The following is a 13,497-nucleotide window of genomic DNA, read 5'->3' as shown; positions in this document are numbered from 1 at the left end:
ATTTATAATACATAACTATTTAACTATTTAGTGTGTGTGTGTGTGTGTGTGTGTGTGTGTGTGTGTGTGTGTGTGTGTGTGTGTGTGTGTGTGTGTGTGTGTGTGTGTGTGTGTGTGTGTGTGTGTGTGTCTGTCTGTCTGTCTGTCTGTCTGTGTGTGTGTGTGTGTGTGTGTGTGTGTGCGTGTGTGAGTGTTCTGTGTGGAGGTCAGAAGTAATAGTAGCTGTGTGTGGTCGGAAGTGACAATAGATGTGTGTGTGGAGGTCTGAAGTGACAATAGCCATGTGTGTGGTACGATGAAACAGTAGCTGTGTGTGTGTAGGTCAGAAATAACAATAGCTGTGTGTTTAGGTCGGAAGTGACAATAGCTGTGTGTGGTGGTCGTAAGTGACAGTAGCTATGTGTGTGTGGAGGTCGGAAGTGACAGTAGCTATGTGTGTGTGGAGGTCGGAAGTGACAATAGCTGTGTGTGTGCAGGTCGGAAGTGACAGTAGGTGCGTGTGTAGAGGTCAGAAGTGGCAATAGCTGTGTGTGTGTGGAGGTCGGAAGAAACAGTACCTGCTGTGTGTGTGTGGAGGTCGGAAGTGACAATAGCTGTGTGTTTAGGTCGGAAGTGACAATAGCTGTGTGTGGTTGTCATAAATGACAGTAGCTTTGTGTGTGTGGAGGTCGGAAGTGACAGTAGCTATGTGTGTGTGGAGGTCGGAAGTGACAATGTTGTGTGTTAAGGTCGAAAATGACAATAGCTGTGTGTGTGGAGGTCGGAAGAAACAGTAGCTGTGTGTATGGTGGTCGGAAGTGACAATAGCTGTGTTTTTAGGTTGGAAGTGACAATAGCTGTGTGTTTAGGTCAGAAGTGACAGTAGCTATGTGTGTGTGGAGGTCGGAAGTGACAGTAGCTATGTGTGTGGAGGTCGGAAGTGACAATAGCTATGTGTGTGGAGGTCGGAAGTGACAGTAGCTATGTGTGTGGAGGTCGGAAGTGACAGTAGCTATGTGTGTGGAGGTCGGAAGTGACAGTAGCTATGTGTGTGGAGGTCGGAAGTGACAGTAGCTGGGCGTGGGTTACAGGAGAAGCCACGACCGTTCACGAGGCTGCTGGAGTCTGTGGAGCGAGCCCGTACAACGAGGGAAGGTTCAGCAGCTGACAAGCCCAACAAGCTCTCCAACAGAGGTACGCCCACACAGAACTACGCCCACACGCCCACATAGCAGTTGCTCCGGGGTGGGGGAGGGAGAGGGGGGGAAATAATATGAGGGCAACGTTAGAGCATGACCAATAGCAAGTTCGGGGGAAAGTGGCTGGATTTTAATCTTACAGTCGCACGGACCACATCGAAAAAGAGAGCCTCTTACACCCTTAACTCATGCATGTTTTTATTTCTTTTCTACACTGTTTCTGTGTGGTTTGTTTCTTTATATAATATCGTTTTTTTTTTTAGTCTAGTACTAAAACACCACAATACTGTTTATATTAAGTATAATGTGAGAGTATAGAGGTGGCTGTGGAAGGCAGCGTTATTGCGGTCTGGTGTGTTGCAGGTTTCAACGGTAGCAAATCATCGCTAGGTGGAGATTCTCTCGACTCGAAGCGCTCACATGGCTCTCCTGAGCGGCGGAAGTCCATCCTCAAGCACCGAGACCCGGAGACCGAGCAGCTGCTGCCGGACCTCACCTACTCCCCGCCAAGCGAACACGAGAAGCTGGGGCGTCCCACTCTGAAGGGCATTGGGCCAAGGACGGGCGGAAAGCCTCACGCCCTCCCCGTCAAGTTTGTGGGCGTGGACGAGGAGGAGGACAGCAATCGCCCGCGCCGCATCCTGCCCCGCTCTCCCATGCCAAGGAGACACCCCCAGCGAGCGCCGCTTGCGGACCTACTCGCAGATTTCGCTGGGCAGGAAAAGGCGGCACGGGACGAGGCGACTCCGGAAAATATTTTAAAAGATTCACTGGAGCCTAATCTGGCGACCAGCCTTGACCAGCGTAACGCCAACACGGTGCTGCGCTGTTCTAAGGCGCCATGTTTATATAACCAGCCGACCTCCACCTCGCCCATGGCCATATTCCCTGGCGAGGTGGGCGAGCCGCTGCTCTGCCTGTGTGGGGCGCCCATGACCCGGGTGGCCGCTCATTCGCCCACCATCATCACACCCACCAGCGCCCTGCCTCACTCCCGCCCACTCTTGGAGAACTGCCTCCTCATTGATGACCTCAACAACGGCCCGGCAACCTTGAGAAACATGGATGATCTGCTCTTCGCCGACCACACCCCCACAGAGGAGACTCACCTTCTGGACCGCTCCCTCTCTCTCACACACAACTCCGGCCTTAACAGCTAACCCGTAAGTACCACTTACTTATTTATAAATGAAGATAACATCCTTGCCTCCTGCAGATCTATGACACTCGAAGATCAGCCGCCTATGGATTTTCGGATGACTTGTATATTTCGGACGATTTTTCAGTGGATTTTAAATGACGTTAGAAAGATATCCAATCATACAAGAAAGATGAGGTATGATCACAGTGTATATAGTGTATGTGTCTTGATCAAAATAGCTGACAGCTGCTCACAGTGTATATATTTTATATATCTGGGCAACATATACCTACCCTTCCTGGGTGCACATGTGACTGAATCTCAAATCAAAGCCTATTGGTGCCAGTGGAATTAGGCTACCTATGCTTATTAAGTAGGCCTATAGATCTATCATTTATTAGAATATGTGAAGATTTCTTTATCATTATTTCCATCTATTAGACTGTTAGTTTAATTTTTCTTTATACATATATATATATATATATATATATATATATATATATATATATATATATATATATATATATATATATATATATATATATATATATATATATATATATATATATATATATATATATATATATATATATATATATATATATAAACTAGAATTGCAATTTATATGTGTTGTAAGGTACGGGTTAGTCTTGTGGTTGATTAACCAACACTGAAAGTCTTGTCAGGACATTGTAAGTAGCGTCCTTAATTAAGAAGCTGCAGGTCATGTGTTAAAAACACTGCTAAAATGATGTTTTTAATTGGTACAACTAGACGAACTTGGGCACTGTTATTATTATTATTGTGGTTGCTGTTGTTATCATCATTATTATTATTGGTAGTAGTAGTAGTAGTGGTAGTAGTAGTAGCAGCAGTATTAATAGTAGTAGTAGTATTAGTAGTAGTATTAGTAGTAGTAGTAGCAGTAGTAGTAGTAGTAGTGGTTTAATAAGTAAGTGTTAAGCCTATATATATTATTTTCACAAAAATTTACAAAGTTTGACTTTACAGGGATAAAAATATAACAAAAATGGATGACTTTGAAAATGTTTTAGAAGTAATATGTTAGTGTTATATTATGTGTTTGTTTTTAATGTGCTGAAGAAAGCAACAAACAATAACAGCATGAGTGATCAGGACCGAAGCTCGAGCCTTCTGACAACACGAGTGACAGCAGGACTGACAACGGCAGTGACAGCTCGAGTAACAATAGGACTGACAACATGAAGCCCATTCAAAAAAATAAATAAATAAAAAATTCCTTCATGAAAATCAAGCTTTCCTGAAAATGGTCACCCATCGAGTCGCTGGTCGAACCTAGCAGTGCTTAACCTGACTGACTCTCACAGCCGCACTCTTCACGAGCAGTGTCAGCTCTCAACAAGTGTCAGCGTGTTGCTTCAATATCGCCCGTTAAAGTAGCTGAACATCACATACGGAACTCACTGTCATGCCTCTGATTCTTGCTTTATTTCTCCCATATCACAAAATTTGCTAACATTCTCAAAGAGGACTTCGAGTCATTGGTTTGCACGGTTCCGATAACTTCTTCAGGACTCCTGCCACCGTTTACAAAGGGGGAACAACACCAAATGCATCTAACGAAATGGAATTCAGACCTAATTCTCACGTGGAAGTAAAGGCTACAATAGAAAGAGCCTTATACGCTGCATGTGCCCTTAGAGGAGAGTATAGTGGCCATTTGTCGCCATTTGTTTTGCAAGAGCGGTAACCAATAGGGAGCTGCCTCAGGCTTATTGATCCACCCGATGTCCGAATGCGTAGTGTTCTCCTCGTGTCTTGCCAGTATTCTGAGTACACTATCAGTGTTTTCGTTGAATTCTTTGTTCTACAGCAACACCTACATAATACATCTGGACTGCTCGTTCCTTCATCACGTAAATATTTTAAACGTTGAGTTCGGCAGTGTTGCTGTTATTGATCCTCTGCGTTACTGTTATTGATCCTCTGCGTTATTGCTGTTGATCATCCGCGTTACTGTGTTACTGTATTTGAGTTACTGTGTTGATCCTCCGCGTTACTGTGTTACTTTTATTGATCCTCTACTAATAGAAAACTAATGTAGAGGAAAGTAAGACGTGTTGGGGAACTTTTCTCTCTCAAGGATGAGGAGAGCGACTTGAGAAGCGTCACTGTTGCTCCCTTGGACGTTTTCTTACACTTATTTATTTCATGCCGAAAGGCTACAAATATTTTTACAGTGCCTGATGGAGGGTCTCCTCTGAGTTGGTAAGATGGACGGTTTCGAGACCCGAAATATCTCGAAACGTACGGAAATTCCTCAGTCAGTGAGATGCGAAGAGGATCCCAACTATAGAACTGCTACTACAACTACTACTACAACTTACCCATCCCTTTGGGTATGACCTACTTCCACTAGGATATCCCGCCTACCAGTGATTATGCCCTCGTCTACTACCCGTCCCAGTCCACCTGACGTTAGTATATAAGCGCCAGCCTTCTTGCCTGTCCAGAAACTTCAAGACTACGGTGCTTTTCACACTAACTCCAAGGCTGAGGGACTGATTACCTCATCTTTTGTATATAGTTCTATTGTCTTCAAATTATGTTCTAGAATCTGTATTGATAAAGCCACTAGATGGCGAAACGTCTACAGTAAAGATACCCAGATGTTGCACAGGTGTCTCAGTTTTCATCTTGTTGGTATTGTATACCATTCTTGTACAGGCAGAGATCTTGCGGTCCGTCTGAACGAGTACCGAAATGCCTGTAACAGAGACGAGTTAGGTACGATTGTGACCTCCACAGAGACTCCACGGGGTATTTGATGAACTGGGATGAGGCACAACTCGTTCTCACCGAACAAGACCTTAGACGCCGACGGTGTCTAGAACGTAACACTGGAAACCACAAATTTTCTAAAATAGCATACATGATACTCAAGCAGGCAAAGCAGCACCTACCCAGCAACACAGGAGTCACATGATCTCATCGTCTACCCGTTCTCATCCCAGTATTGCATTCTTCAGGTCACCATGCGTCACTCACACCTCTCCGCCTATATATACTGTCTTTCAACCTCTGTATGTTATGTTAGGTGATACCCCATCTCAACAGTGGTACCGAACAGCGACTCAGGGAGAATCCCCTCCATATGACAGAAACTGGTCCAGAGTGCAGTGTACCGCCATCCATCGGCTTCGTTTGGGCTTTCCCACAGCCAAGATGATGGCAGATAAGGCTGAGGAGATGTGCCAGTACTGCCAGCGCGTTGTCCAGCTCCCCCTAAAACACTATCTTCTGGAGTGCGAAGTTACTGAGACACTCCGCAGGCAACTAGCACTGATATCCCCTCCCGAAGAGGACCCAGAGATGACTGCGGCCACACTAGTGTACCATGGAGTCAACGAACCAGACAAGCTGTTACCCGCGATAACGACATATCCTCCTCCTCGCTAGTGTCCACAGTTAGGAGTACATGTGGTGTTGTCGCTTAAGAGACGCACCAGATGAACTGACCAGAAGAGTGTTTGAGCAGCATATGTCGCATCATTGTAGAAACCTTTCTCCCTCGGGAGCCAGAGACGGGTCATCGCAAGATTGAGACCCGTGCAAGGACTACGGTCTTGGCGAACATTATACATGTTGTGGAAAAAGACACTTATGTACAGTTCAGGACATTTATTAAAGGAAACGTTTCGCCACGAGTGGCTTCTTCAGTCCTAATACAGAGAAAACTAAGAAAACACACATATATATAGTGGTGGGAGTCAGGTGAGGTGAAGCGTGGGTAGAGGTGGTAATAGTAGTAGTAGTAGTAATTGAACTAAGGAGGTGAGGTTAGAGAGGGACCTGCTGGCATCAAGTAACACCAGTTCCCAGGATGGGTAATATCCTCTTGCTTAGTAATTTTGAAATACTGTAACTACCGGATTTTTGCTTTATAGTGTTACTGACAGAAATTAGTGCAGCTTCAATGCATTTTCTCCGTCTTAAGTCGTCTTCTTTAATAACTAGTTTAGCTTCATTGAATTTCATGAGGTGTCCAACATCGTCTCTATGTTGAACACATGCGTTTTTGCGGTCATCATTTCTGCAAGCATTTTTGTGTTCTGCTATTCTAATGTCCAGAGTTCTGGCTGTTTCCCCTACATATACTTTGTCACACCCCCCACATGGTATAGTGTAGATTCCTGCACTTGTGCCAGAATCATGCTTGGGTTTTTGTATCAGGTTCCTAATAGTAGTTGAAGAGCTGGTAGATATTTTAGCCAGTTTTCTGTCAAACATTTTTGAAACATTAGTGGCAACGTTGCTGACCGGTAAAACGATGTAACTTGGAGGCTTTTCTTCAATTTGATAGGTATTGGTCTTGCTGAGGATACGTGTTGCACGTTTCCTGCAGTCACGTATGAAGTGTAGGGGAAAGTGTAGTGAACTAAAAGAGTTGGTGATGTTATGTACATTCTTCTTCGAGGAACTGCGGACTGGAAATTCTGTAGGCTCTCAGAAAGAAGCCAATAACTACCCCTCTTTTAGTTCTTGTGTCATGGTGAGAGAAGAAATGTAGATCATTCTTGTAGGTAGGCTTCCGGTAGACTTTAAAAGAAAGTTTGCTTTCCCCTGTGCGTAAGAGAACGTCGAGAAAAGGTAACTGGTTGTCCTTCTCCTCCTCTAGAGTAAATTTAATAGTAGGTTCCAGATTGTTGATGGTGTTGAGGATGCCCTGTACGTCAAGATTTTTGGGTACAATGACCAAAATATCATCTACGTACCGCATCCAAGTAACTGAACGAGGGATGTTATTGAGGATCCTTCTTGATTCCAGGTCCTCCATATATAAATTGGCAAGAACTGCACTAAGGGGGGATCCCATGGCTAGTGCAGTTCTTGCAAATTTATATATGGAGGACCTGGAATCAAGAAGGATCCTCAATAACATCCCTCGTTCAGTTACTTGGATGCGGTACGTAGATGATATTTTGGTCATTGTACCCAAAAATCTTGACGTACAGGGCATCCTCAACACCATCAACAATCTGGAACCTACTATTAAATTTACTCTAGAGGAGGAGAAGGACAACCAGTTACCTTTTCTCGACGTTCTCTTACGCACAGGGGAAAGCAAACTTTCTTTTAAAGTCTACCGGAAGCCTACCTACAAGAATGATCTTCTACATTTCTTCTCTCACCATGACACAAGAACTAAAAGAGGGGTAGTTATTGGCTTCTTTCTGAGAGCCTACAGAATTTCCAGTCCGCAGTTCCTCGAAGAAGAATGTACATACATCACCAACTCTTTTAGTTCACTACACTTTCCCCTACACTTCATACGTGACTGCAGGAAACGTGCAACACGTATCCTCAGCAAGACCAACACCTATCAAATTGAAGAAAAGCCTCCAAGTTACATCGTTTTACCGGTCAGCAACGTTGCCACTAATGTTTCAAAAATGTTTGACAGAAAACTGGCTAAAATATCTACCAGCTCTTCAACTACTATTAGGAACCTGATACAAAAACCCAAGCATGATTCTGGCACAAGTGCAGGAATCTACACTATACCATGTGGGGGGTGTGACAAAGTATATGTAGGGGAAACAGCCAGAACTCTGGACATTAGAATAGCAGAACACAAAAATGCTTGCAGAAATGATGACCGCAAAAACGCATGTGTTCAACATAGAGACGATGTTGGACACCTCATGAAATTCAATGAAGCTAAACTAGTTATTAAAGAAGACGACTTAAGACGGAGAAAATGCATTGAAGCTGCACTAATTTCTGTCAGTAACACTATAAAGCAAAAATCCGGTAGTTACAGTATTTCAAAATTACTAAGCAAGAGGATATTACCCATCCTGGGAACTGGTGTTACTTGATGCCAGCAGGTCCCTCTCTAACCTCACCTCCTTAGTTCAATTACTACTACTACTACTATTACCACCTCTACCCACGCTTCACCTCACCTGACTCCCACCACTATATATATGTGTGTTTTCTTAGTTTTCTCTGTATTAGGACTGAAGAAGCCACTCGTGGCGAAACGTTTCCTTTAATAAATGTCCTGAACTGTACATAAGTGTCTTTTTCCACATCTTGTCGGTATCACCATACCATTTCCTCATTATACATGTTGTTAGGTAAGAAACATATGCAACAGTTAGGTATCTTTATTTCGAAACGTTTCGCCTACACAATATATTGTTTCATACTATGGAACAATGCTCTTCTCCAGACTGAGGGACTGACCACCTCAAAACTTTAAGGGTGATGGACTGATTACATCGTCTTTAAGTATCTTCTCTTCTATCAACTTTTCTGTACTCGACTGAAGAAGCCTACTGTGTAGGCGAAACGTTTCGAAATAAAGATACCTAACTGTTGCATATGTGTCTTACCTAACAACCTGTCGGTATTTTATACCATTTTAATGTTCAACATTATACATACATACTTCTGTATGTTACAAGTAATCAAGGTCTCGGGGTCGAAACGTTTTCTAATTAATATGTCCTATTGTTTGTTTACGTGTTTTTCTAAACCAGCTTGTCAGTATTTATTCATCGTTTCGGTATTTTATGCCATTTCTTTCCACCTCTGTATTCGACTGAAGAAGTCTGCTGTGTAGGCGAAAGGTTTCGGAGTAAAGATACCTGATTGTTAAATAACAAAAAAAGCCACAATACCGTGACTGGAACGATACACAAAAAACCCGTACATAGAATTGTTGCACTGATTGTCGGTGTCGCATCCAGTTGTTGTATTATTATATAGACCTAACACTTCCTTGTGATTATACTAGTAATGATAATAATGATAATAGTAATACCAATAATACTAAAGAGGGTAATTGTGTTTGAAATATAAGGGGGAGAAGTTGGATCTCAAAAAGACCTACCTAGTATGGGCCAGTAGGTTCTTAAAATCATACCCCCGGCCGGGATTGAACCCGCGGTCATAGAGTCTCAAAACTCCAGCCCGTTGCGTTAAGTCAGGTTCTTAAAATATAAGAAAGGGGGAACACTGCAGCAAGCCTACTGGCCTATACTAGGTAGGTCCTTCTCAGACCCAAACCCACTAACAAAAAATTTGCCCAACCCATTTTCAGTGCTACCCAAGGAATAAGTTTTAATAACAATATTATTAACTCATGTACAAATCCCACTCAAATCCAACCCCTCTCACTCATGTACTTATCTAACCTAAATTTGAAGCTAGCCAAATTTTTAGCTCCAGTTATCCTACTAGGCAGACTGTTCCACTCATTGACTACTCTATTTCCAAACCAATACTTTCCTATATCCTTCCTAAACCTAAACTTATCCAATTTGAATGCTTTCAGGTTGTGTTATGAATGTCGACATTCCTTACTTCTGGTCGCCTCTAGAGGGGCTCCGCCAGCACTGAACGGAGACGTTCGATTTGTCCTTCGGGAGCGTCCCATGTGCCTCTTCCCTCCTGACGATGCCCGATGTTCTCTCGTCCTTGCGAAGTCAAGTGTACACCTGGAGTCTAGTGTGCACTCGAAGTCTGACGTGACGCTTGTGAAAAGTATCCTGTGTTGGAAACTAGCTGATTGTGGGGAGACTGATGTGAGGGAAAGTAGCGGAATACAAGCTAGCTAACTGTAGGAAGTCAGCGAGTGTGCATAACTAGCAGAATTCAGGAAGTTACCGGGAAGTAGGAAGCAAGTAGAATGGGGTTAGTGTGTCTGTTCGGAAAGCTAGCAGAGTGTGGGAAGTTAGCAGGTGTGGGAAGCTAGCTGAGAAGTTAACGGAATGTAAATAACTAACGTAGTGTGAGAAGTTATCAGTGTGTTGAAAAGTAGTAAAATATTAAGAGCCAGCAGAGTATAGAAAGCAAGTGGAGTGTGAAAAGTTAGTGGAATGTGGGAAGCCAGAGGACTGTAAGAGGTTAGCAGGTGTGAGAAGCTAGCGGAGTGTACTAATCTAGAGAAGTGTGAGGATAAAAGTAGTGTGGGGTGTGGGAGGCCTAGGGATGACCACCTCTTAGGTTAGTAAGGCATAAAAGACGAGAGAACCACAAAACAATAAAGACCAGCTTAAATTACCAGCCAGTTCCTGGGACGGCGATAACCCAGAATGTAGAGTACGCTAGAGAGTTTCTAAGAAGTATGAAAAGTCATGTGAAAAGTCATAAATGTGTGTGAAGAAGAGAGACGGTGGAATAACATCTTTGCATTATGAAACTCACTTAGCTAGGTCAAGTAGTATGCCAGGTGAGATAACATTGGAAAAAGGCTAGGTGGATAGACTATGCATAGTAACAGAATAGTAGCCAACAGTTTACAATGATTAGATGTTTGAACCGAAAATGGGTGTTGTGTCCGGAATGTGACAGCGAGAGTGTGGCGTATTGGATAAGTCATGTATAGGAAACCAATTTAGCAGTCCAGAGTGTTGTAAGCTAGCGTGTACAGCAGAGCAAAGAGCGTCACGGGGGATTCTTTGAGATGAAAAATGAAGCCACCAAAATTTTGGCTTAAGCCCGGGGCCATGGAACTCCTGGGTGAGCAGGTGGCATCACTGTGGGGCCATACAAAGTCATACAAGGCCTAAGCTGGATCATCCGAGTTTGTGGTGATGAACCACAACCTCTGTATGGCTCTACGTGGAAATTATATATATATATATATATATATATATATATATATATATATATATATATATATATATATATATATATATATATATATATATATATATATATATATATATATATATACATATATATATATATATATATATATATATATATATATATATATATATATATATATATATATATATATATATATATATATATATATATATATAAGAGGTTTTTAAATCATGCTTATCGTTAAAGTAACAAGGCTGAGGTTAGAATCTCCAAAAAATTGTTTTAAAACAAAAAAAATGACTTCAAATTTTCTGGGTTGGAGCCTTGTGTTACAATCGTCTTATGATAGATATATTTACAGAACAGTGGAGCCTTAGAAGCAGCCACAATGGGCAGTGTTAAAGAAGGGTTTAGGGCGCGTCCGCCCCCTCCTCTCCCAACAGTATTGATGCAAGTATCGTGCGTAGCTCTGACCATGGGATTCGCAGGTCGGTAAGTTGCTAGTTTCTTCTTCAACTCAGCTACAAAAGATTCCGCTGAAATAAATTACTGGCATTACTGAATCCCTTCTCGAAATCTTTGTCCATGCCATGGCATTTGATAACGGAGAACTTAAACACTTAAAAAATAAGAACAAAAATAGTCTCATTCGGAATACCAATCTATAAACACAAATTTATTCTCCTGGTTACCGCCTGCGAAGTCGATGGTCACTGTAGGTTCTAGTGTAAAGTTATTACTGTAGTTCTGTAGCGGCGACGCCAAGGTGATAAAACCTAGGATTTACCAGCTTTGTGCGCCTACAAGCCATTCCGCCAGAAAGTCAGCCAAGCAGCCAGCCAGCGCCGCCTTCCGTGTCTGTAAAACTCCGCTATTTGCACCGTCACCAGCCAGTGTGCTCGTCGCATGGGACACTTGTCACCGCACTCAACAAGCTCAGTGTCACTTCACGAAACAAAAGAAGATCAGTTATACATAAATATATGCAACTCACTGAACGGAGGGCTCGATACCATGGCAAGCCAATCCTAAATGTTCCTAGCTGGGTGAATCGCAGTATATTTGGCCGGCATGGCACAGTGCACATCATACTACTCCGCTAGCTTTAAGACTGCCTTGGCGAGGTATCGAACTCCATCCTTTCCGTGAGTGATACATTCACACAAATACATATACACAAGAATATCAAGGGACAAAAACTATGGTGGTGACAAAAAAAAATAACAAAAAATTACTTCCGTACCTGACAAACTTTTGAGATAACCAGGACCAGTGAAGTGTTTGTTGCGAGTCTATAATGATCTCTTTGTATTATGTTGATAATGTAATCTCAAGAAGACAGGGAAACGAAGGAGCTGTTGCAGGTATATCTCAAGGACCTTTTTATCCGCTTTATAGCCAGTCCCATGCGATGGTAATACTGTCATCACCTTAGAGCAGAATAAACATTTTCTTCCTCTGGTGCTTTATTAAAAAAAATGCTACAGTTATATTTGAAAAGGACAAAACTCACTGCCTCATTTTTGAGCTGGCGGTGAGACTCACGCCAGAAAAGGCAGGAACACAGTAGTGTACCTTTTCTGTTTTATTCCAGTGAACGTATGGAAGGTTTTATCCTTACTAGTAATAAAAGGGAGAATTGTGATATTATTAATATTACTCTTAAGCTCAAATAACTACAAAACCCACAGTGTTATGAGAGTCTTTTCCTGGAGGATGAGAGAGAAACACTCTTCAGTTTTGACACATCATGAGACAAGGAGGCAAAAAATGGAGCTTTAATTATTATATGTACCGTAAGGCTCATTTTACCCTCCTAATGGTTTAAATAACGAGCTATATGCACATGCCAACCCATAGTTTTAAATAGTACTTTTCTACGCATGATTTCACAAATATTTACGAGGCATAAAATGGTTTAACTGGCATACAGATATAGCTTGTTTATATACATTAAAATTAGGTAAGACAAGACTATAATGATGGCCAATATACTAAGATATCTGTCAAAAGTATTCACATTAAATCTGGACTTTACACAAGATAAAGATTTTTCAGGTAACTTGTTGACACAAATCTTTTTCATATTGCGCAGAACCATTCTGTATTATTCGTTTACAATTGTTGGTATTTTTTCTGAATGTTAACAAGTGAATAATTATGTATATTGTTGGTAAATAAATATGTAGAGGTTCTCCTTTTCTCATGAGTGTACTAAACAAAACTCGTTGTAATTTGCCGAGATGTTGTTTATGAATTGTTACAGTCATTATTGTTCAATACGTGTGTGAGAGTTTTCCCCGCCTCATATTTTTTCACTGAAGGATGAATAGCATACCTCAAACCTCAGGTCATCCAGGCTGCTTTTCTGACTGCGACCTGGCCCCATTCCTTCCTGCTCCCCTTCTTGGGTGAGCTCGAAGCGTGGTCGCTCCTTCCTGTTCCTCGTTCTTGGGCGAACGCGAAGCGCGGTCGCTACTTCCTGTTCCCCGTTCTTGGGCGAGCTCGAAGCGTGGTCGCTCCTTCCTGTTCCCCGTTCTTGGGCGAGCTCGAAGCGCGGTGGCTCCTTCC

At 42.4% G+C, this 13,497-nt stretch overlaps 1 protein-coding gene across 7 annotated transcripts in view; it reads left to right on the top strand.

The window, feature by feature from the left end:
* Window positions 1-10,972, top strand: part of Shab (Shaker cognate b) — a 260,520-nt gene extending 249,548 nt beyond the window's left edge. For 6 of the 7 annotated variants that reach the window (XM_070100118.1, XM_070100116.1, XM_070100117.1 and 3 more), the window contains 3 exons: window positions 1,071-1,173; window positions 1,542-2,341; window positions 9,647-10,972. In XM_070100118.1, the coding sequence (XP_069956219.1) occupies window positions 1,071-1,173; window positions 1,542-2,338 (900 nt within the window). In that variant the 3' untranslated portion in view covers window positions 2,339-2,341; window positions 9,647-10,972. The remainder of the gene's footprint in view (window positions 1-1,070; window positions 1,174-1,541; window positions 2,342-9,646) is intronic. The other variant, XM_070100120.1, reaches the window with a different exon arrangement.
* The last annotated feature ends 2,525 nt before the right edge of the window (window positions 10,973-13,497 follow it).

Source organism: Cherax quadricarinatus, chromosome 71 (assembly GCF_038502225.1).
Source record: "Cherax quadricarinatus isolate ZL_2023a chromosome 71, ASM3850222v1, whole genome shotgun sequence".
NCBI lineage: Eukaryota > Metazoa > Arthropoda > Malacostraca > Decapoda > Parastacidae > Cherax > Cherax quadricarinatus.
Note: the sequence above shows the minus strand (reverse complement) of the source record. Positions and strands in the feature narration are given on the sequence as shown.